This window comes from Ictalurus furcatus, chromosome 25, assembly GCF_023375685.1.
Source record: "Ictalurus furcatus strain D&B chromosome 25, Billie_1.0, whole genome shotgun sequence".
NCBI classification, from domain to species: Eukaryota; Metazoa; Chordata; class Actinopteri; order Siluriformes; family Ictaluridae; genus Ictalurus; species Ictalurus furcatus.
Genome location: NC_071279.1, coordinates 8,846,908 through 8,868,728, shown reverse-complemented (window position 1 = coordinate 8,868,728; position 21,821 = coordinate 8,846,908). Strand labels below are relative to the sequence as shown.

The following is a 21,821-nucleotide window of genomic DNA, read 5'->3' as shown; positions in this document are numbered from 1 at the left end:
AACAATAAATAAAATAAACAAACAAATCCTAGACATTGCTCAGCTCAGCTTAACATTGTATAAGACTGATGTTGCACCAGCTGGCCTGTCAGAAATTGAATGAAAATAGCTGTTTCTTGGAATTTATTTTTGCTACGTCCATCTTGACTTCATTATTAATAATTTACGGAAACAAATCCGATTTTCTTTTATTGCTTTAAATTGACCTCAGGCTTTTCCGAGTCCCAATTTTAATTTAGTTTCCACTTTTATCAAAGAGCAGCCACCACAATAAAACAGTTTCTTAATTATTCGATTTGTGTTGCCCTGTACACTCTTGCCACTCTGTCCTTCCAGTCTTCATGTGACTTTTTGCCATGTGTGAAATTCTTTATAAGTAACTAAGCAACATGTTCAGTGCCAAGTGAAAGTCTAAGTTTTGTTTAAATATTCCACTCTGCAGAAACAGAGTGAGAGAGGGCGAGAGGAGGAGGCATCAATCACTGTAGCCTTTTAACCTCACAACTTTGTTGCTTTGGCTTCCTTTTATTCAATGTTTGCTGCTTGTTGTAGTAAATGGCTGAATGTTTTTCTGGCTGGAGTTAATGGCTAAAAGTCCAGGCTGAGATAGCTGTAAATGCAGTGTTTATGACTGTTTATGTCTGTCGATATAGCTCAACTAATCTGTTAATCAGGAAGTGACATCATTTCAACTCTGCTAGTCAAACTGTGACTATATATTTAATTTTTTATGTCTGGCTAGCATCATTGTAATCAATTTAAATGAATGTGCTGTGGTGATGTTTCTGGAAAGATGAAGGTTTTGTGGTGTGTGTGTGTGTGTGTGTGTGTGTGCATGCATGTACATTTAGAGGTGTTACAGTGTATTCAATCGACAGGTTGTCCAGCTCCTGCACTAAAAAAAAACCCACTGAGGCGGCTCAGACAGGATTAATGAGGCAGGATGTGAATGGTGTGTACGTGCACACACACACACACACACACACACACACACACTGTCCTCAGGTTCACATGGTAATTATACAGATGTCAGAAAGAAACAGACGTATTGTGAATTATCTGTACAACTATGTTGAGTAATGTGATATAAATGGTGTAATAAATTCTCACAATGTTCTCCAATATTATTCAGCACCTGTGACAAGCAGACAGGGTTTTGCTACTTTCTTGGAAACAAATTGGTATGCATATTTAAACATTTCATGTGGTTAGTCGCATCTTGCACATCTTGAGTCGCTTCTTAATAGTGCCATGAGTTGTTCTAAATGACACCACCTGCTGGACTACACACATCTGCTGAGACAGCATCGTTTCTTTTTTTTTTTTTGTCGGTATGATTTTTACATTGTATGTTCTTTTGCATGCAGATGATCTTGGGAGAATCAGAAACATGAAAAAGTAAGGGAAAATAAAGACGTTATCTAGACTTGAATAATAAATTTAGAGCTGCAACAACTAATCGATAAAATCGATAATAATTGATTATGAAAATCATTGTCAACGAATCTCATTATCGATTAGTTGCTCCGTGAGCGGTACGGGACACTTTTACTCATTATATTACTTCTGTTCTGAAAACATGCTTTGGAGAGTAAATACTAAAGTTGTGTCCCAAATGAGGTACTATACACTTACACTATGTATTACGTACTCTACCATCTAGTGTATGAATATTAGAAAGGTAATATCGTCTCAAATGGAACAGGAGCGTTTTTTTTACTAACCAGTATAAGTATAAGTCGCTTCCTAGTCAGTGGCACATGACGTCATACGCACGTAATGTGATGTCACTAACTTTAGCAGATACCCAGAGTCACCGACAATGACTTTCTTCAGTTTACTGTTTGTCAGCGTTACCTTTTATTCCCAACATGACTTCAGTCTCCATCAGACAGAGGCGTAATCGTCAAGTGACTGAGGAAGAAAGTGTGTGACCTCTAAGGCATTGGAGCATTTTATATTAAACACTGCAGAGAAGATCAAGCTTTACAAAGCAGAGTTTGTGTAGCACGGACACACGACAGTGATTCACGAGCACAAACTGATGTTTATATCCAAAATGCTTCACTGTGTGCAAAGAGTGGGGGAAACTGGTGTGAGCTGCTTAAAAGGTTTAGTATATTGTCATTATATGCTGTAATTGTGTGCTTGCAGTGTAAATTCTGTTGTTAATAATAACGGAAGTGATCTATTAGTAACGAGGCCGCGTTGCTCCTCACGCGCGGTGTAATCGCGGTGTTAAACAGTGGGAGCGTGAGTAAGATCTGTAATGTCTAATTAAAACACTATGATCACAAATAAACACAAGTAAAACAATATGTCTAAAGGCAGTGAGCAACAGAAACCACAAGGTGCAGTGAAAGTGAGTTTTTATTATTAATTTAGAACTATAGTTTAATTCAGTGCTTTTTGTGCATCCATAAAAATAATGAATAAATGCTATTATATAAACTAATAATTATGCATTACTTTTTATGGATGCAAAAGCACTGTATTAAACTGCAGTCCTAAATTAATAATATATATTCTTGCATGTGTGTGTGTGTGTGTGTGTGTGTGTATTGGGTTCTTTTCAATCTTATATAATTGCACAAAAAGTTGTGTAAAGTTTTAGTCTGAAGTTTATATTTGTAACATTCAGTTTGTGATAGACGTGACCACGAGAAGGCAAGGGAGACGGAGACCAGGCCCAAGGGAGACGGCGAGAGTGTGAGAGGGCGAGTGTGAGAGGGCGAGTGCCAGAGGGCGGGAGCGGGAGACCTCGAGAGTGTGAGAGGGCAGGAGCGGGAGGCCGCGAGAGTGTGAGAGGGCGAGTGTGAGAGGGCGTGAGAGGGTGAGTGTGAGAGAGCGTGAGACCGCGAGAGTGTGAGAGGGCAGGAGCAGGAGGCCGCGAGAGTGTGAGAGGGCAGGAGCCGGAGGCTGCGAGAGTGTGAGAGGGCGAGTGTGAGAGGGCGTGAGAGGGCAAGTGTGAGAGGACGTGAGACCGTGAGAGTGTGAGAGGGCAGGAGACCGCAAGAGTGTGAGAGGTAGGGTGTGAGAGAGTGGGAGAGGGAGGGTGTGAGAGGGCGGGAGACAGGGCTCTACAGTGTGACCATTTCACTCACATTTGTGACTGAAAAGTTCTTTGTGCGACTGTGAAAAAATAAAAATTCTCACTGGTGCAAGTGACCTGTTCGGAGTTGTATAATACTCGGAATAAAAACTACAACTCCAAAATGCATCTAGCTACACCGCGCAACAGTTACTTTCACACTGCTTTTCATCACCTCTGTCAACCGAACAAGTGTGCAAATACTGCAGAGAAGTCCTTATGATGACGAGAGTAACTCTGTACATCATGTGCATCTCTCAACTTACCGATCTCACAAACCGCCATCTTTTATTGATCACCCAAAATGACCTGAACCTGCGACTGTGACCTGCTTGTGTAGACACAGTGGCGTCGGGCACCAGTAAATTAATAATAATGCTAACGCTACAAGGTGGGTTTTAATTCTTTATTAAATAATACCTCACCAATCATAATCAAGAGTAGCAACGGTTCAGTCTTCAAACATACGGTACACCACCGCTCTCTCTTGACCAACACTAATAGACAGCGCATTCACTTCATTTAAAATCATGGTTGCCAGATATTACCAGAAAAGTCAACTCCAGTTTCCATGTTCCATGTTTAGACCGATCTAAAAGGAACAACTGATAAACAAACAAACAAAAAAGTAGAGATGCACCCATATCTAAATTTCTCAGCCAATTCGATAACCGATTATTCAGAGTGATATCAGCCAATACCAATAGTTCTGCCTTTTATGCCTTCTTTTAAATTAATAATAATTAATTCCACAATTCTGAAAAAAAAAAAAACGCAAATAAAAACTTTATTCTCTCCATTTCAGCAAGTTGTTTCACAGTAACTGGTCTCATAAACAGAAAACACATTATTCTAATTAATATTAACACATTAACTAAATTCTGAAGATTAAAGTAAGATTTCTTAATTATTGAAATGTTATTAATTCATATTAACAGAATTAATTGACTGAATTACACAAATCCTCTGGTTTGTCTCACATTCACCACAAAAAAAAAGCATTTCTACTTCATCATTGAACATCAAACTGGTAATATATAATATAAACTTTTTTATATATTAACATTAACTGGATATGAAATACACTACTCAACAAATATATTTTTCCGTGCAATATATACCTTTTTGTCAACTCATATTCATTTAAATCTTTCAACAGCGTACTGGCCCTTTAATTCAGCGCGAGCAGCACGGCAAAAGTAAATGTAGACATGACACTGAAACTCCTGCTTCACTGCTGCAGCATCTGGTGTAAAATTTTGCAGTGCAAAGCTTACAGAGCTTACAAACTACAGTTTTGTCGTCATTCCACACAAGAGACATCTTTACACTCCGCCTTATTGGCTGATACATCAGTGCATCTCTTTAAAAAAAAAATAATTTTTTAAAAAGCTAATAAAATGTAAAGACCAAACGCATCAGTAATGAACACCATTAAACTAAAGTGCTTTGCATCTGGTGCATAAATGAACTTACCCAATCACATCCTATATGAGATTATTCAGATATATACACAGTATATGCAGAGCAGTTCGAGAACTGACTCCAGCCCAGAACCATGACAGTGGAAAATGTCTAATAGTGTAGCTTTAAATATATTGAAGAGGAGCAGACTTCAAAGACTGAACATTGAGGTCTTTTGTATTTGTTTACAAGGTGGAACAGGTTAACGGTTGTTGTTTTTTGCATACAGTCTGTAAAATTACCTAAAAATATTAAATTTAGTTTATCAGAAGGTAAATTAATTTGTCATGGCTCAAAAAAAAACAAACTAAACTTCAACCGTGCTCCTACATTTTTGACCGTGCTCCTACATTTTTGAAATTAGGAGCACAAGAAAAGAAATTGTTACCGTGGAGCCTTGAACAACATGTATTCAAATGATTCAGACTCTTTCACACAGTTCTTTCACACAGCAGACTGATCTCAGGTAGGTATCTCAGGTAAATAATACACTAACAGACTTCTCTATGACATAACTATACTAAAATTATTAATAAAATGAACATTCACTATAAATGCAATAGTTGGATGTTAAAGCATTTGAGTAACAGTTTATTTTCCCTAAAATTTGATAATTTTTTAAATTAACCTTTAGTATTAAAGGAGAGTGAGAGAGACAAGAGTTAGGTGTTATTCAAGTGGTCTTCTGTGTTGCCTGAGGAGGCGCCACAGTCGTCATGGTAACTCTCAAACTCTTAACTGCCACTCAGAATTCTAAAAATGCAGCTGAACTGTTCAGTGCAAACTCATTATAATACATTAAACTAATTTAAATAAAACTTATACCTACTGTATGTAAATAGAAATAGACATATACAGTATCTCACAAAAGTGAGTACACCCCTCACATTTTTGTAAATATTTGATTATATCTTTTCATGTGACAACACTGAAGAAATGACACGTTGCTACAATTTAAAGTAGTGAGTGTATAGCTTGTATAACAGTGTAAATTTGCTGACCCCTCAAAATAGCTCAACACTCAGCCATTAATGTCTAAACCGCTGGCAACAAAAGTGAGTACACCCCTAAGTGAAAATGTCCAAATTGGGCCCAAACTGTCAATATTTTGTGTGGTCACCATTACTTTCCAGCACTGCCTTATTGAAATATAATATATAATATAATATGAAATATATACAAATAATTTAATATTTTTGTGACCCAAACTATATTCAGGGTGGTCACACATTCATTTGGAAATCAGATCTTTCTTGTGGAGTGTCATAAACAACATCTAGATATCTGTGCTTTCTAGAAAGCTGTCTCACAGACAGCTACACAGATTTATTCTATTCTAACAAAATTAATATTTTAACTCATTCTCACATGCATTTACATCCTCATAATTTACATAACAGTCCTTGCAAATATGAAATACATTTATTTTCAAAAACTGCTTTATCCTGGTCAGGGTAATGGTGAATCCCACTCTGGGAATACTGTGTCCATCCATTTCATCACAGGGCACCATAAACTCATTCACAGCTAGGGATCACTTAAAGTAGCTAATTCAGCCACTATCTTGTCTTGGGGAGGTGAGAAACCAGAGAGCCTGGAAGAAATCCACATGCACAAGGGGAGACCATGCAAAACTCCACACAGAAATGAACTCAAGTTCAGGATTGAACCAGAGACCATGGAGCCGTGACACAGCAATGCTACATGCTATGCACTACATGATATGCCACTATGCAGCCCACAAATTTACTGTAATATATGTCCTGTAAACATGACCATATACTTTAATAAACTTCTCATCCAGATGTGTTTTGACTTGATCTTGCTAATATAGCTGTAATGGGCCACCAGAGAAAACCAGAGAGTGCCATTTTGCTTATACTCAGTGGCAATAAGCACCACCTGCGCCTGAGTCTATTTAAGGAGAGCTCTCCACACACTCAGTGCTCAGTCAACCTTGCTATTAGCTGGTGCTCAATTTTCAGCTGGTAAAAGGCTCTTGGGTACAGCCTGGTATTTTCTATGGCTTCTCTAGCCAACTCTTGAGCTCCTAAGCTCTCAGTATAAGTATATATAGTACTGTGGAAAGTTTTAGGCACCCTATTTTTTTTTTTGTACAAATTGTTATAGATTTTATGACTTTCACATTATCAAGTCAGTACATTTCCTTATACAACTACACAAATTGTACTGGAGACTACTATTTTTTTTGTCATACCAAATATTGACTGCTTTATTTATTACTGCTTTTTACTGTATTTTTTTTTTTAATGTAGAAATATTTAATTAATTTGAAGGCATTTTTGCTCTACAGTGCCTAAAACCTTTGCATAGTACTGTGTGTGTGTGTATATATATATATATATAATATACGATATTATTCTCTAGTCTTGGCCCGGACTTGTAGTGGACCAGAGCTCTTCATTATCATTGGGCCTTTGGCTTGCTCTTATAATAGCATCTCTTCAGTTTCCCTTAAGAATGTATGGAAGTAGTAACAAAACTAGTAACCATCTTAATTTTTTTGATTATTGTTTTTGATAGCAATATAACATCACAAATGTCATCTTTTCCTCTTATGGCAGTTATGCAGACAGACCTTGTCATTCATAATGTCCACGCTGACCTACTTCATTTAAACTGCACTGAATGTCTAACCCAGGGGTTCTCCTGAAGATCCTAATTTAATCCACCTGATTACTTCATTAAAGACCTCAATGGGTTGTGTTCAGTGTGTTTAGTCATACAGTTCTCTGTATGACTGCTACCCTTCAGCAGAAGAGTTTTGCCACCCTGGTTTAGACCTAAAATGCATGGCCTTTCACTAGTGGGCTATTGTCCATTGTGCTACCCACTGGCTCAGTCAATAGTAAGCCTTTTCAGGCACTCTGATTCCACAGGTAATCCTGAGAGTCCATGCTGCCTGTTTGTTCATAGCATTCTTGTGTCATTGTACTTTGTGGTTCTGTGCAGAAGCTTTTGTTTGGCAAGAGGATGAAAACACGTCTAGAGCTTTCACTCTGTGTGCCATCCTCTACACCAGTTAGCTGGGTATTTAGGTCATTACAAAAAGTGGAATGTGAGCTAAAAGAGAAACATGATCCGAAAATGTCCCTTTTCAGAAGCTTCCTGCTAATGCAATCGTTATTAAAAGAAACCATATCCAATCTGAGTTATTTATCTACATTGTGCAAAAGGTTGTACAATTGCAATTACTTGCTAATGCTGCCTTGCAATGAAATCTTAACCTCAGGGTATTATGTGCATTAAAACTAAACTCATGTAAAAATTACATTGAGATTGAAGCATCCTGCTACTGTTAAGGAATTTCTCCAATTCAGAGTTCTGAACATATAGATCACAAAGAATGGTCCTACATAATGTAATAAATAATAAGAATTATATATAAGAATATGTATAAAAAAAAAAAGATATTGAATAGTGATAAAAATGGATAATTGAAACTAGGACACACAGAATATAAGAATTTTAATTACACTACATATACAAGGGTCCATTACAATGTACTGTAGGTCAAAACAATTAAATACCTGGTATTTTCCTTCATTCCTAGCATAATTTTAGCATATTTAGATTTCAGTATTTTCATGGACATCAAATTTAGACTCATGTAAAAAGAAGGGTAGCCTATGCTTTCACAAAAGCTTGCTCAATGTTTAAAGAGTTTGGTGAGGATTAACATCATATTTAGAACCTCTACTGTAGACTTTATTTATTCTCCAATATACAGTACAGCCAAATAGGATGATTTTCTTATTAAACTTCAATATGAGAAAGTTTTCAATGTTCTTAAGCCAGTTTTAACTTTAGTAAAGGTATCATAATTCAATTGATCTAAAGTGTATATGCATATTTGTTGAATTATTTTTAAAGCATGATAAGGTTAGGTTAAAAAAACAGTGCCACAAGAGGTATTGAACATAGTCACATTATTTAAAACATGAATGCTGCCAGACATTTCTTACACAAAACTCAGTTATTTTAAAACTATTTTCCATGTTTTCAGTGTTTCAGTGTTTATTTGTTTGTTTGTTTTTAGTTTGTTCCAAAAGGCTTATGTATAATTCAGTCATTTATAAAATGTAGAAATTCGGGTTCTCTACAAAGACCTCATTTCTTTTTTGTGTGTATGGTATTTACCTAATAAAAATAAATAACTGCCCAGTGTATTGTTTACATTCCAAAATGTCACTTTGAAAATAAATATGCATATAAACTACACACGATTCTATTAATATACCTTTGTAAATCCTTCCAAAATAATCTTGAGTAAATACAATGATAAAACAAACGCATAATTGTTTGTTAGGTTGACAATTTTGTCAATGACGTCCTAGTTAAAAAGACGTCACTGGTAAAGGACATAAAATGACTGACAGGAGAATGGAGCAATGGTGTTTAGACCAGAGTGATGTGGGCGGGGCTAAGTAACCAACTTAACATTCGGAAGCACGCTGCTATAGAAACGGATTTGGGAGACGCGTTGTAGAGAGGTAGGTGCAATTATGGCGATTTCTGTCTAAACAAGGTAGAGCAGGGAAAAAATAGCTTCAAACTGAATTATCACAGCAGAATATATAATATATATTTAAACATATAGCTTGCTGGAGCAAGAAGTAATAAGCTAGTTAATAGCAGTCGCGAGTAAGCTAAGACATCCTGCCATATGTTAGCTTGGACTAGCCTGTCTGTTGGTGCTAGCGTTTATATTGGATTGTCACGTAAAAAATAAAAAAAGTAAATAATTTAAACGTGTTTATTTCAGATCGCCGGTTTTCTGGGCGTCTCAGAGTTTCTTTTCGGGCTTCATCACTCTGCATTGCTCCAGGATTGCTCCAGGTCCTCATCGCTGTTCCGTATAACGCAGTGCTGCATACAGTACTACTGCTCATCCAAACACTTCACTCATCTCAGGCAGACCAGCGGTGTGTTTATGTCTTTGCTTTACGAAAACGCAGACTATTCGGACGTCAGGAGCTGCGGATGGGAAAGGTATACATGGATTTATTTACCGGTTTACTGGTTGATATATATATATATATATATATATATATATATATATATATATATATATATATATATATATAATATATATATTATATATATATATATATATATATATATATATATATATTATATATTTTTTTAATTTGGCTTTTGCAGTATGTTCTTGTTCCCGTCTCGCGACTGCACTCTACCCTTAAACGAGTCGATTCAAAATGGCGCCTTCCTTTTTCCAGCTCGCATTTCGACTTTGGACTGGATAACGGAAAGCTAAAAATGATTCCATATAAATATTTAATTCCCCTCCCCAACACAGCTGTAGCTTTGTGTGTTTGAGTATACGTGTGTCTTTTTAAAAAATATATATATATATATATATTTATATCAGAGCAACATGTGGTCTAACGCAGAGTTCGCCCTGCCTCTGCGTTTTATTACGCGTTATCTCGCGATATTTACTTTCTAATCGATATTAAACTTCCGTGTGATTATCACGTGGTCACGTACCGGTCGTGAGCCACTAGCACAACTGTTCGCAGTAGATAACTGGATTTGGGTGGGAACCACACCAGTCTTAGTATTAAGTTAATAGCACTGGTCGGAATTGTCAGGTCTTGTGTACTCGTGTAAATGTACTCGTTCTAAACTCTATTTTCCACACATTACAAATCCATCATGGTGGCCAGCTTGTATAAATAGATTAGAGGATCTAAGCCCTCCCTGGCTTTCAATAACTAAAATAGGTTTATTATTGTTATTTTCTTTAATTTGGTGTTTTTTGTTTTACTTTGGAAAAAAAACATTATAAGAATGATTTCTGTGTAGCCCAGATGCACACAGTTCATTTGACAGATTGTTGTGACTAAAGTGCCAAGTGAAATGCCACTGCTACATTTAGTATCCTTTGGGACTAATTTATTTAAGCCCACATCAGAGACACCTACATAACAACGTCTTAAGCAACGAAGGCATAGGTGTTACAAACATGAACATGGCGGCTTGCTTTTGCTTTGGAGTAGGAACGTGAAATAAATAAACTGAACTTGTCCAATCAAAGTGCTGCCAGTTTGTTTTTCAGTGAGGGTGTCTGTTCCTTTGTGTATGCATGATAGTTTTATATCCATGCGTATGCAGTGAGGCCTAGGCTGTGTCCAAATATCCACACTACCCTACTGTCTATACAGTAAGTGAAAAGCAGTATGCCAAAGGAGTAGTATGTCCGAATTCAGTATTCATAAAACAGTAGGTGAGAAATACCTGGATGTCCTACTCCTTCTGCCAAGATTCTGCAGTATGGAACCGTTGGGCACTGCGCTATCCCATAAGGCAATGCGACTGGTGTGGAAGAGGTGTCCGAATCAAAAATGGTGGAAAACAGTGTGTTGGCTCTTTAAGTTATGGGTAGGTTGACGAAGCCAACATGGCAGATGTAGGACATCTGAATTGTATTCATACTGCACGCACATACCGATCAGTACGTACTGCATCAGTGGTCAATCAGTAAGTGCTGTCACAGTACACAATTTCAGACGCAGCCCTAGTGCTCTAATGCTGAACCTTAATGGTTTTTATTATAGTAATGACTTGTTACTGATGGTTAGTAGAAGTTACCAGCCATCCCATTCATCACGACCAGCCATCACTACTAAGCACTGTTTTTCACCAAAGTATTAAAGTGGTCTTACATATCACCTACGTTGCCATGAGTAAAGAACAGCCATGGAACTGGTTAGACCAATGCGTGTGTGTGTGTGTTTTAATGTATGTAAAACACCCAACCCCCAACATGTGGACAAAAAATGAATCCATAGCTTAACGCTGGTAAATGTTGAGGTTCCTGATCTGCCTCTCTTACTCTGCTTCCCCATTTCTCTCTTGTTTTACAGAGCTGTTGGACAGCTGTTGAAACCTGCGTGGGGGGAACTTAGTCTACGAGCTTACCCCTTGGAGCCTCACTGGCCAAACCATTTTCATGTCAGAGACAGAGTCTTCTTGCAGTCGTTTATGTCATCCTTTCCTTCCTGGACAGAGAATACGAAAAATTGCCAACTCAAGATCTTGTCATCTCGCTGATAAACCCTATAGTAAGCCAGGATGTCTGTCAACGTCAACCGTAGCGTCACGGACCAGTTTTACCGGTACAAGATGCCTCGTTTGATTGCTAAGGTAGGAGTTAAATAAATAAATCTTACCTCTCGTGTGTTTTTGGAAAATATTGTATTTATTTTCCCACGTGTGTTTTCTGTTAGGTGGAGGGCAAGGGAAATGGTATCAAGACTGTTATAGTCAACATGGTTGATGTTGCCAAGGCACTGAACAGGCCTCCAACTTGTGAGTACTGTTTAAAGAAGGAGTTATGTAAATTAGTGGATTTACATTGAAAATCCAATTTTAGAAAGCTTCAGTGAATCTTGAGAAGGAAGAAAGTAAGCACTTGTATTTATCGATGCTGTCTTTAGATCCAACTAAGTTCTTCGGCTGTGAGTTGGGAGCGCAAACCCAGTTTGATGCAAAGAACGACCGTTACATTGTCAACGGGTCTCACGAGGCAAACAAACTGCAAGACATGCTGGATGGATTCATTCGCAAGTTTGTGCTGTGTCCAGAGTGTGACAATCCTGAGACTGATTTGGTAAGTATCCTCAAAGTGCACTCGCGTAGCAGTAATGGCTGTAGATGTAGGCAGTACTTCTCTTTATATAAAGGTCCTTGTTGACCTTTGAATTATTTAAGAGCTACTTTTTTTTTTCTTCTTCTTTTTTTTTTTTTTTTCTTTTTTCAAAAAACGTTTGACCATTTAATTTACATGGGTGAACCTGGTGCCCTTTGTGTGCATGTACCCGTGTTCTGCCAATTGGCATGTGTTACTGAGTATGCAGATTGCTGCAAGCTTCTCCTATCATGTGACCAAAAAGGATTTTATTTCCCAGTGTGTCTGAGTGAAATTGCTGTTCGTAAGAGCTGACGTGACTCCTGACTCATTCAGGAGCTTTTGTGGGTATGGGTACAGGTTAGTAAAAGTGTCTCTAGGAACAGTAATTGAGTTGATGTGACTGAGAGTAGAGATCATTGGTACTGAGATAACATATCTCACTTTAGTGTCTGTGCAGAAGCTCTATTTAGTTTGAAAAGCAGTGCTGTGCGTGTGTGTGTATGTTTGTGTATGTGTGTATTCAGGGGTGGTGGAGTCTGGCCTTGCTAATTTTGCAGTACAGCAGTCTGACTCCTGCATAGTCTCAGCTACATGGTTTTCTGCTTAGACTGCAGTAGGTGTATATTGCGTCCAGCACTGGCACAGTCTGTGCTGTATTTTGGATAAGGGTGTTGAATGTACATTGCAACTGTGTAGGATGTGCTAGAAATTTAGGGGACGAGATTCAGGTTTTTAAGTCATTTCTCAGTTTCTAGTAACATTAGAGTTCTTTATTACAACGAAGTAGAGGCTTCTTTTATGAATGTACACAAACTGTAATATCTGGTAAATATGTAATGTCATAATTAGGCTTGTGCAGTATAATGGTATTATCGACCCTACACTATTACAATGGCACAATATCACCTAACGTTTATTGATGAGAGATGAGCCAACCGAAATCTGGAATGATTTGCGCAGGTGATTTGAACACTCTAATATTAAAACACTTCCTGGAAGTCCTGCCCTCTTCCCCTTATTAGATACCTTTTCTACAGGTAAATGGAGAATGTTTTTAGGTCATTAATGTGAAATAAAATGTGACCGTATGTGTTCAACCTGGCTCACATTAGACAAGTTTATTTTTAACATTGCTTTACTATATTTATTGGGGATGGGGATTTTTTTTTTGGGGGGGGGGGTTATTTAGTTTTATTGTAGGTTAAACCTATTAAATTGATCTCCTTCTGACTTATGAATGTTAAAACCTTATTTTTGAACCATTGATGGTAGTCGTTTTAACTTCACTGCAATGTCCTGTTATTGAAGAAATAAAATTGCAGACCCCTCTGGCTTAACATCAATAGCGCTTTGAGAACCGTGAACATAATGAGCCACATTAGCTAAGCCCTATATGCTCAAGTCAGTGTTTTTGATCCTCTCTTATTTTTTGTTTCTACGATGGTTTCTAATGGCATAGGCTTCTGTAGAGACTACTGTGGTTAAAATATTCAACTCTACTCTCTCTATCTTCATGTCGATCTTCAGCACATCAACGCCAAAAAGCAGACCATAGGAAACTCTTGCAAGGCCTGTGGATACAGGGGCATGCTGGACACCAGACACAAACTCTGTACCTTCATTCTCAAAAATCCACCTGGTAAGTTCAGACAAGTGTATTGAATACTTCTTTTATTATTACAGCTGGTAATCAAGCAGGCGTTTCCAAACTTTTACGCAAACAACCCCAGATGGACATTATTCATTTTCTTCGACCCTTAGCCTTGACCATCAATAGAAGTAATATTCTTTGTGCTGACTTGCCAGTCTCATGGGAAGGTTGAACCTGGATTTCTTGACACATTTTTTGTTTTGGTTTGGTTTCTTCTCATTCTTTACTGCCGTGTTTCAGCATATTTGTGTACTTGATTTCTGTTCTTTACCTCAGTCACTCATTGCTGTTGAGGAACTAGTGGCGGTTCATGGGGTTTTCCTGCTGAACCCCTATACTATTGTAGCATGACAAGAAAGCGAAAAAGACTAAAATAGCATGTACACCCTTGATTTTAAATGTGGCTCGTTTCAAGGCGACTTCCAGTAACATTTCAAAATGGTAGCGCGCACACACACACACACACTATCCCTTCAAACAAATGCAGATTCCAATAATGGTGTTGTGTTACACGCCTGGGGCGAACTATTTTAATATGTGGCTTTGTAAGATTTCACATCAGTTTGCTGTAGAACCACATTTGAGTGGTTTCATATTGTTTTCAGTGGTAATCTTTTTTTCTTCTCTGGCCTTCCTGGAACAGAGAATGACAGTGGATCTGTCAAGAAGGAAAAGGAGAAGAAGAACCGCAAAAAAGACAAAGAGAATGGCTCAAGCAGTGGTGAGGCTGGAAACCGGAAGGACATAGACGCCCCTGATGCTGTGGTGAGTGCAGTCTTCTACACTCCTGATCACAGATTCAATGATTCTATTAGGGTGACGTGTAACATGGAATAAAAGTAAGACATTACAAAAAAAAAAGTTTTGAAGTATGAATCAACCTACTTGATGTTTTGTATACTATGTGTCTGGTGTGTAACTGTTGTCGGTAGGACGGAGATGATGATGACGAAGATTGGGCTGAAGAGACCACAGAGGAGGCGCAGCGTCGCCGGATGGAGGAGATCAGTGAGCATGCCAAGGTACTCACGCTGAGTGATGATCTGGAGAAAAGCCTGGAGGAAAGGGTCAACCTGTTCTACAATTTTGTGAAGGTAGGCTTTATTACTGAGATTTGCCTGGAGCACTAGTTCTTAAACAGTACGTACAGGATTTCACAGGGTTTTTTGGGGGGGATTGTTGTGACCATATAGATATGATTTTTGCTGCTTTTTTTTCCTCTGTAAAATCCTGGAGGGACTGCTTAAACCAGCCATCGTATGTTAGGCAAATACAATAACTCCTTTGTCCTTCTAGTTTATACTGCCTAACAATTTTGTGCCAAGGTTTCAGTGTATTCGTGATTAAGTTTGTTGAGCTGTTTTGCCACTTGCTTTGCTCCCTCCTTACAGCAAAAGAAAGAGCATGGACTGATCGACTCTGCTGATAAGGAAATCCTGGCTGAAGCGGAGCGGCTTGAAGTGAGGGCCATGGGCCCGCTGATCCTGAGTGAGCTGCTCTTTGACGAGAACATCCGTGAGCAGATTAAGAAATACAAGCGCCACTTCCTTCGAGTGAGTCCCTCTGTAGCGGTCTGTTTTTGTATCAAATCTGTTTAATTCAAAGCATCTGCTCCTGCTGCAAAACGTCTTTGCAGATCTGACATGTTTACTGCAAGGTGTCTAAACAGCTGTGGAAGGTGATGTAGCGTAGGTCTCTTCTGTAGCTTATGCGGCTTTCTTTTATCATCAGTTTTGCCACAATGATAAAAAGACTCAGAAGTACCTCCTGGGTGGCATCGAGTGTCTGGTGAAGCTTCATCAGAGTCAGCTGCTGCCCCGCGTCCCCATCATTCTCAAAGACCTGTATGACGCCGACCTGCTGGAAGAAGATGTCATACTCGCGTGGGCCGAGAAGGTAGGAGCGGAGACACGTGTCGGTGCCAGAATCGTGTTGCTGATTTGAAACTAGAATATACTGCTACAAAACTAGTTTCAGTTTTATCTTCATGAAGCTGTGTGTTCCAGGTCTCCAAAAAGTATGTGTCTAAAGAACTCGCTAAGGAGATCCATGCCAAGGCTCAGCCCTTTGTGAAATGGCTGAAGGAGGCAGAAGAGGAGAGTGAGGGCAGTGAGGAGGAGGAGGAGGTGGAGGAAGATGGAGATAATGTGGAGGTAATTTAAGTGGCTTATTTAAGTATGTTATGAATATAATGTTTCAAACCTCTATAATCTCTGAATTGCTTTTTTTGTGTTTACTGGTTTGAGGATTTGCTCATGCTCAGATGTTTTCCTTCTCCTTGCCAGGTGGTTTATTCCTCCTCTGCACGTGAGCTGAAGATGGAACCCACAAAGCCAGAAAAGGCTGATAAGGAGGAGGATGATATTGATATTGATGCCATTTAAAAATCTAACAAAGTAACATGGTTGCCTCTTGATCATTTGCAATGCTGCTCCTTGTTAATCCTGCTCTTCAGCTGTAGGCCTTCATCAGTGCTGTGCTAGAAAGCCTTATTTTAATCACTATTTGAATTCGTTGCCATTGTATTTATATGCATGATACCCTTCGGTTTATAGGGCAGTCAAGTCATCCCTCTGCCCCAGTTGTATTTTTGAGACTATTAAAGAATGTTTGCCAGTGAACGTTCTCCTCTGCTTCTGTTAACCTGTTGCTGTGAGTAAAGTGTGATTGGTGAAACCTGCAGCTGGACAGAGTGATACTGAAAGCTTCTGTTTCCTGCATGAAGTGCTGAATGAGGTATCAGCAGGAAGACGCTAACCTGTTCTCCGTGGCACTGCAGCTTTCATTACATGTCATTTGCTTTGTATATCGGTACAACTCAACAATACAGACGGACAAAAAAAGTGTGTATCTTGTACCAGTCTTTAATTAAAATCCAGTTCATGTAAGACAACAATTAAATAATAACTTGGGTAATACTTTAAACACTAAAATAGAATTTCACATAAGAAGAGCAAACATCACCATCATGGTTATTGACTTTTTTTTTTTTTTTTTTTTTTTTTTCCCCTCTCAGTTTTAGCCAGAGAATAAAAGCATAACATTTTCCAAGCAACATATGTACCAACTAAATATATCAGCAGTAACCACATCAAAGAGTGTATTAAACACTATCTTTTTTTGTTTGTTTCTTTCTCTCTCTTTATTTTTATTTTTTTCTTTTTTTAATTTGTGCACCTGTAAAAGATCAATCACAGTGGTTCTCCCCAGTTGGGGTCTTGTGTAAAAGTCTGAGTCTAAAATTAGAAAATCAATACCACTAATTTATATAACGAACAGTTTCACATATTAGTAAAGTATTTTGGCACATGTCTGTTAAAAATATTTAAAAGCATGGGAAAATATTGTGCAAAATGCAACCAACCCAAAGCCATTCCATTCCTATATACTTTCTACAAGTCCTGGTTATCTTGCAGTAATCTTAGTGCAACACTGAGGCAGATTAACTACCTACTTTATGTAAATAACACAAACACACACACCCACAAAACATTATGCCAGCATTACAAATGAAACATTTTAAAAGCATGTAGCCATTGCACTTTACTAGATTAAAAAAAAAAACCCCAATGAATGAAACGCAAATTCGCCAATGACCTTTCCATAAAGAGAACCATCACTTGTTAAACGTTCAAGAGATACAGAACTGAACACTGTCTCTCTCTTTTTTTCTTTTTTTTTAAAGAAGAAGAAGAACAAAAACAGTCTCTGGTTTTATTTTAAAACTAAAAAAAGAATTCTCCTGTTATTTTAAAACCTTTTTCTTGAGTATACAAGCCACAGGATTTCAGAAATTGAAAATGCTCAGGTTTGCCAGTGGAGGACTTTGAATGATTGTTCAGACTGTTTGCCTGTAGCTTCACATTTACATTTTTGTAACTTCTCTTGCTGTATTGCTCTACAGTTGTTTAAACCTTGGCGTGGCACTACTGGAATGGATTTGATTTGGTAGTCCTCCCCTCTTTCACTGGAACACGAATTAATGCAATCTTGTCTGGGGTTTAATATTAAATATTTGGAAACTAACAAATGGTAAAAACTGGCTCTGAAGCACTAGAGAGTGAAGGAATGCTACATGCTTCCAAGAGCCTCTCACTAGAGACCTTAGTGTTACAACAAACTTCACCTCGTCTAAATAAAAGTAATGTAATAATGAGAAATGCTGCTTTTTCATTAAAGGTGTAATTCATCCTTAAGTAAGGGCTGTGAAATCTCTCTGTTGGTTAGAGGCAAAGGGGGCAGTTGCCTCTGTGTCAACTGCTTCACAAATATAATGAGGAATCCCAGGACGAGGCCGCTGCCCAGCACCGTGCGCACAGCCCAGGCATACGAGGGCTCCTTGGGTATGGGTGGAGGTACAGGTCTAGGTGTGAACGTCTCCACCAGCAGATCCCGGACACTCATCAGGGAGCCGTTATTGGGCAGTGCTCGAATGCCCAGAACGCTACACATGAGAGGGTAGAGGTCCACTGAGCGCATCGAGGCCTTAGTGTAACCAGTGCGGAACGATGGGCCACGTGCAACAAACACAGGATGCATACTGGGTAGATGGTTATCGTAGCCGTGGTTGCCCACTGTGAATAACGAAAATCAGCACAGATAATCAATTATGATCCAATAGTCAAAAGCGTAAGTTGTTTGTTGCTTCTAACTGCTTCAGTAACGCAGTTCAAATTAATCTTGTTTCTAAAAATTATTCAGCACATAACAGCGGAGTATTAATCCCATTTATACTCACACATAAATGATCCAGTTTTGTTCTGTACGATTGTCCAGCCTTCTTTGACCTCGATAATAATCGGCATTATTCTTACGTTGTGTTTGTAGTGGAAATGATCAGGAATGTCTTCTCTCTTGTACACGACCATGTTAGGATTTGCATTCTCCAACAAATTATACACCTCATCAAATTTACCTGAGAAAAGGGAACAAAACAATCACTACAATGTTATATAATATCAGAAGCAAGCATGTTCCCCCCTCCCCCTAATTATAAAACTGCCAGACAAATGCGTAACTTTTTTTAAGAAAAGAATTCTGTTTAAAACATCATGTCTGATTCTTCTAAAAACTTACCTTCTTTAGGCAGAATGCCCACCACAGGGCTCTTGTCTATCCATGTGTAGAGCTCTCGACTCACGTAGGTGTCCAGCTCTATGACTTTGTCACGTGACAGCTGTGTCATGCCATGGTCACTTGTGACAATGAGATTGATTTTGTCATAAAGCCCAGCTTTCCTGAGCTCGTCACGGAGAAAGCCCAGTTTGACATCAATGTCCTCAATGACCACGTCCATAAGTGGGCTCTCGGGCCCCAGGTTGTGGCCGCTCTCGTCAGGCTCTTCCCAATACAGCACTCCAAAATTAATCGCCTCTGGTCCCGAGAACCAGCTGATCAGCTTCTCTACACGCACTTCGAAGGGCATGGAGGCATTGTATGGCATGTAACGGGTCGGGTATATTCCACCAATTGACACATCTGATCCAGGCCACATGGCAGCCCCACTCCTCCGACCAGCCATCTGATTGGTTACCCACAGCGGAACAGCCTCCTCCCACCATCGAGATTCGTATACTTCCGGCCCCTCCATGGAGAAGGAGCGATTCAGAACTGGGTCATACATTTCATTTGCTACAATGCCATGACTCTCTGCATGCAAACCTGTCACTAAAGTATAGTGGTTAGGAAAGGTCTTGGTGATGTAGGTGTTCTCCACTCGCTCCACCTGCACCCCCTCATCCATCAGGGCACGGAAGTTGGGTGTGGGAACCCTGTTCACGTAGTCCCAGCGGAAACCATCAAACGACACTAGCAGCAGCTTGTGATGCTCCTCTTGGTGCGAGAGAGGTGGGAGCAGCAAGGCTAGAAAGCAGCTCAGCAAGTACATCTTCCTCATTAACACCACGTTCATGTTGCACTATGATGCCAGATAGAAGCTATAAAAAGAAAATAATTCATAATGCACAACTAATGACTTTTCTCTTGGCAAGAACTGATCTACTTTTTTCCATTTTTAAAATGATACTAATATCAGAGCTCTTATACGTGAAACTGATTCGATACCAACTTCCACACAGTAACAGAACTGAATATTTGTGAGCTCCTGAGGCGACTATGAACGGCACGAGAGAACCAACAGTGGCTGGCTTTAGGATAATGCGTGTCCTGTTTGAATGCAAGATCAGTTGTGGGTTAGTCAGTATCACACACATTCACTGCATAGGATATATCAGTGGATCAGATTGGAAAATATGTTAAATACAATCTGATTCAGTGTTTCAGGACATTGTCAAGCCCTGAGAGTATTGTCCTGGTGCTACTTTTCTCTGAAGCAACTGTTCCACACTCATAAACTGCACAAACATTTACAATCTATTTATACAAAATACCAAATAATCAAATGATAAAAATATGTCCATCCATTTTTCTATACCACTTATCCTACACAGAGTCACGTGGGAACCTGGAGCATATCCCAGGGAACTCACACCCTAGACTGGGTGCCAATACTTCACAGGCACAATCCGGACAATTTAGAAATGCCAATCAGACTACAGCGCACTTCATTGGACTGGGAAAGGAAACCAGAGTACCTGGTGGAAACCAGAGTACCTGGTGGAAACCCCTAAAGCACAGGGAGAACATGCAAACTCCACACACAAGAAGCAGAGATGGGATTTGAACCCCTAACCCTGGAAGTGCGAGACAAACATGCTAGCCACTAAACCACCATGTCTACACACAACAACAAAGAAATAACGTAAAAACAGTCTGTAACTCAGCATTTAAATTCTCAGTATGGACAGGATACATGATCGTCTGTGTCTTTCTGTCCCCACTTCCTGGTTTGTCAGAATGACGTCTGGGCTTTAACTGGTGGTGGCCATTCCCCAAAAGAGGGACTGAGAAGGCTGAAAGCAAAGTCCCTTCACGATACGCTATTGGAGGATGGTCAGTGAGAAGGTTTTCAGTGCATCGTGGATTAATATTATTCACCAGGCACGTTTCTGAACATGCTCAATCTGGTTTAACTCTATGTCTTAGGCACTGGCATTGGATTTGTTTTCAGCAATTGCTCCAAAATACATTTGACAGGTCCAAGATAGTACAATAACCCAAACAACCAATACAAAGGATTTATTATTATTATTATTATTATTATTATTATTATTATTATTATTAATCAAGATTGCTTAGCCTAAAGTAAGAAGTAACCACCAGGAGAACTGATATTTCAATTGTTTCATCTATCAAGAATAGTTCACTCACTGGTGTCACCATGCATGAATGTCATTTCTCAGGGTGTTCTTGAGTCTCATGGAAAATATAAACATGTGTAGATGTCCTGAACACATACGTACACGAACACACATGTAAATGAACACAGCACAGCTGATAAACAGAGTGGATTAAAATCGGCTTCAGTACAAACCGATGACATCATACAATGCAGCTCAGGTCTCGCAGATTCGCCTGCTGCTGCTGCTGCTATTATTATATCTTCTACAAACGCGTTTGCATGTTAATGCTACAAAAAAAGGAATTAAGTCCACAGGTAACAGAAATGTCGGTAGATGAGTATTTACCCGAGCCCACACTGGATGAAGTGTCACCGAGGCTTTTGAAGGCTACAGTTATCTATCTGCCTGCGACGCACCTCTGTATAATCAGCAGCAAAGGGTTGAAGAGACATGACACACATTTCCTTCAACACCAAACAGCGTCTTATGTAACTGACATGCTTCCTGTAATAAATAAATAAATAAACGTTTCACATCAATAAATTACAAAGCATGAACACCACACAGAGAGCAGCTTACCTCGCAACAGTAGCCTACAGTCTGGCTATAAAATAAAAAAATAAAAAAGCCACAACGGTGTCGTAAACAGGAAGTCCCGCCCACAGAAAGTTATTAACATAATTAACGTTCAAAACC

At 39.0% G+C, this 21,821-nt stretch overlaps 2 protein-coding genes across 3 annotated transcripts; one reads left to right on the top strand and one right to left on the bottom strand.

Annotated features, from left to right (window-relative positions):
* Positions 1–8,985: 8,985 nt before the first annotated feature.
* eif5 (eukaryotic translation initiation factor 5) lies at positions 8,986–16,505 on the top strand. Its single transcript, XM_053614347.1, has 12 exons — positions 8,986–9,069; positions 9,342–9,568; positions 11,467–11,746; positions 11,830–11,911; positions 12,040–12,212; positions 13,761–13,872; positions 14,528–14,649; positions 14,817–14,978; positions 15,276–15,437; positions 15,616–15,780; positions 15,891–16,037; positions 16,170–16,505. Exons 3-12 carry the CDS (start codon positions 11,675–11,677, stop codon positions 16,266–16,268), a joined length of 1,296 nt encoding a protein of 431 aa, XP_053470322.1. The 5' UTR covers positions 8,986–9,069; positions 9,342–9,568; positions 11,467–11,674; the 3' UTR covers positions 16,269–16,505.
* A 223-nt stretch (positions 16,506–16,728) lies between these two features.
* enpp5 (ectonucleotide pyrophosphatase/phosphodiesterase 5) lies at positions 16,729–21,801 on the bottom strand. 2 transcript variants are annotated; one of them, XM_053614345.1, is made up of 4 exons: positions 21,471–21,801; positions 18,961–19,820; positions 18,623–18,799; positions 16,729–18,458 (listed from the first exon to the last, which is right to left on the bottom strand). In XM_053614345.1, exons 2-4 carry the CDS (start codon positions 19,793–19,795, stop codon positions 18,058–18,060), a joined length of 1,413 nt encoding a protein of 470 aa, XP_053470320.1. In that variant the 5' UTR covers positions 19,796–19,820; positions 21,471–21,801; the 3' UTR covers positions 16,729–18,057. The 2 variants fall into 2 exon arrangements, with proteins under 2 accessions (XP_053470320.1, XP_053470321.1); XM_053614346.1 differs by having other exon boundaries at positions 21,705–21,754.
* Between the last annotated feature and the right edge of the window lie 20 nt (positions 21,802–21,821).

Coding starts and splice junctions, on each gene's coding strand:
- eif5 (XM_053614347.1), top strand. CDS start 11,675: ATGTCTGTCAACGTCAACCGTAGCGTCACGGACCAGTTTTACCGGTAC. Junction 15,781..15,890: donor TACTCGCGTGGGCCGAGAAG/GTAGGAGCGGAG, acceptor TGTGTGTTCCAG/GTCTCCAAAAAGTATGTGTC. Junction 16,038..16,169: donor AAGATGGAGATAATGTGGAG/GTAATTTAAGTG, acceptor TCTCCTTGCCAG/GTGGTTTATTCCTCCTCTGC.
- enpp5 (XM_053614345.1), bottom strand. CDS start 19,795: ATGAACGTGGTGTTAATGAGGAAGATGTACTTGCTGAGCTGCTTTCTA. Junction 18,800..18,960: donor GGGCATTCTGCCTAAAGAAG/GTAAGTTTTTAG, acceptor CCCTTTTCTCAG/GTAAATTTGATGAGGTGTAT. Junction 18,459..18,622: donor CAAAACTGGATCATTTATGT/GTGAGTATAAAT, acceptor CGTTATTCACAG/TGGGCAACCACGGCTACGAT.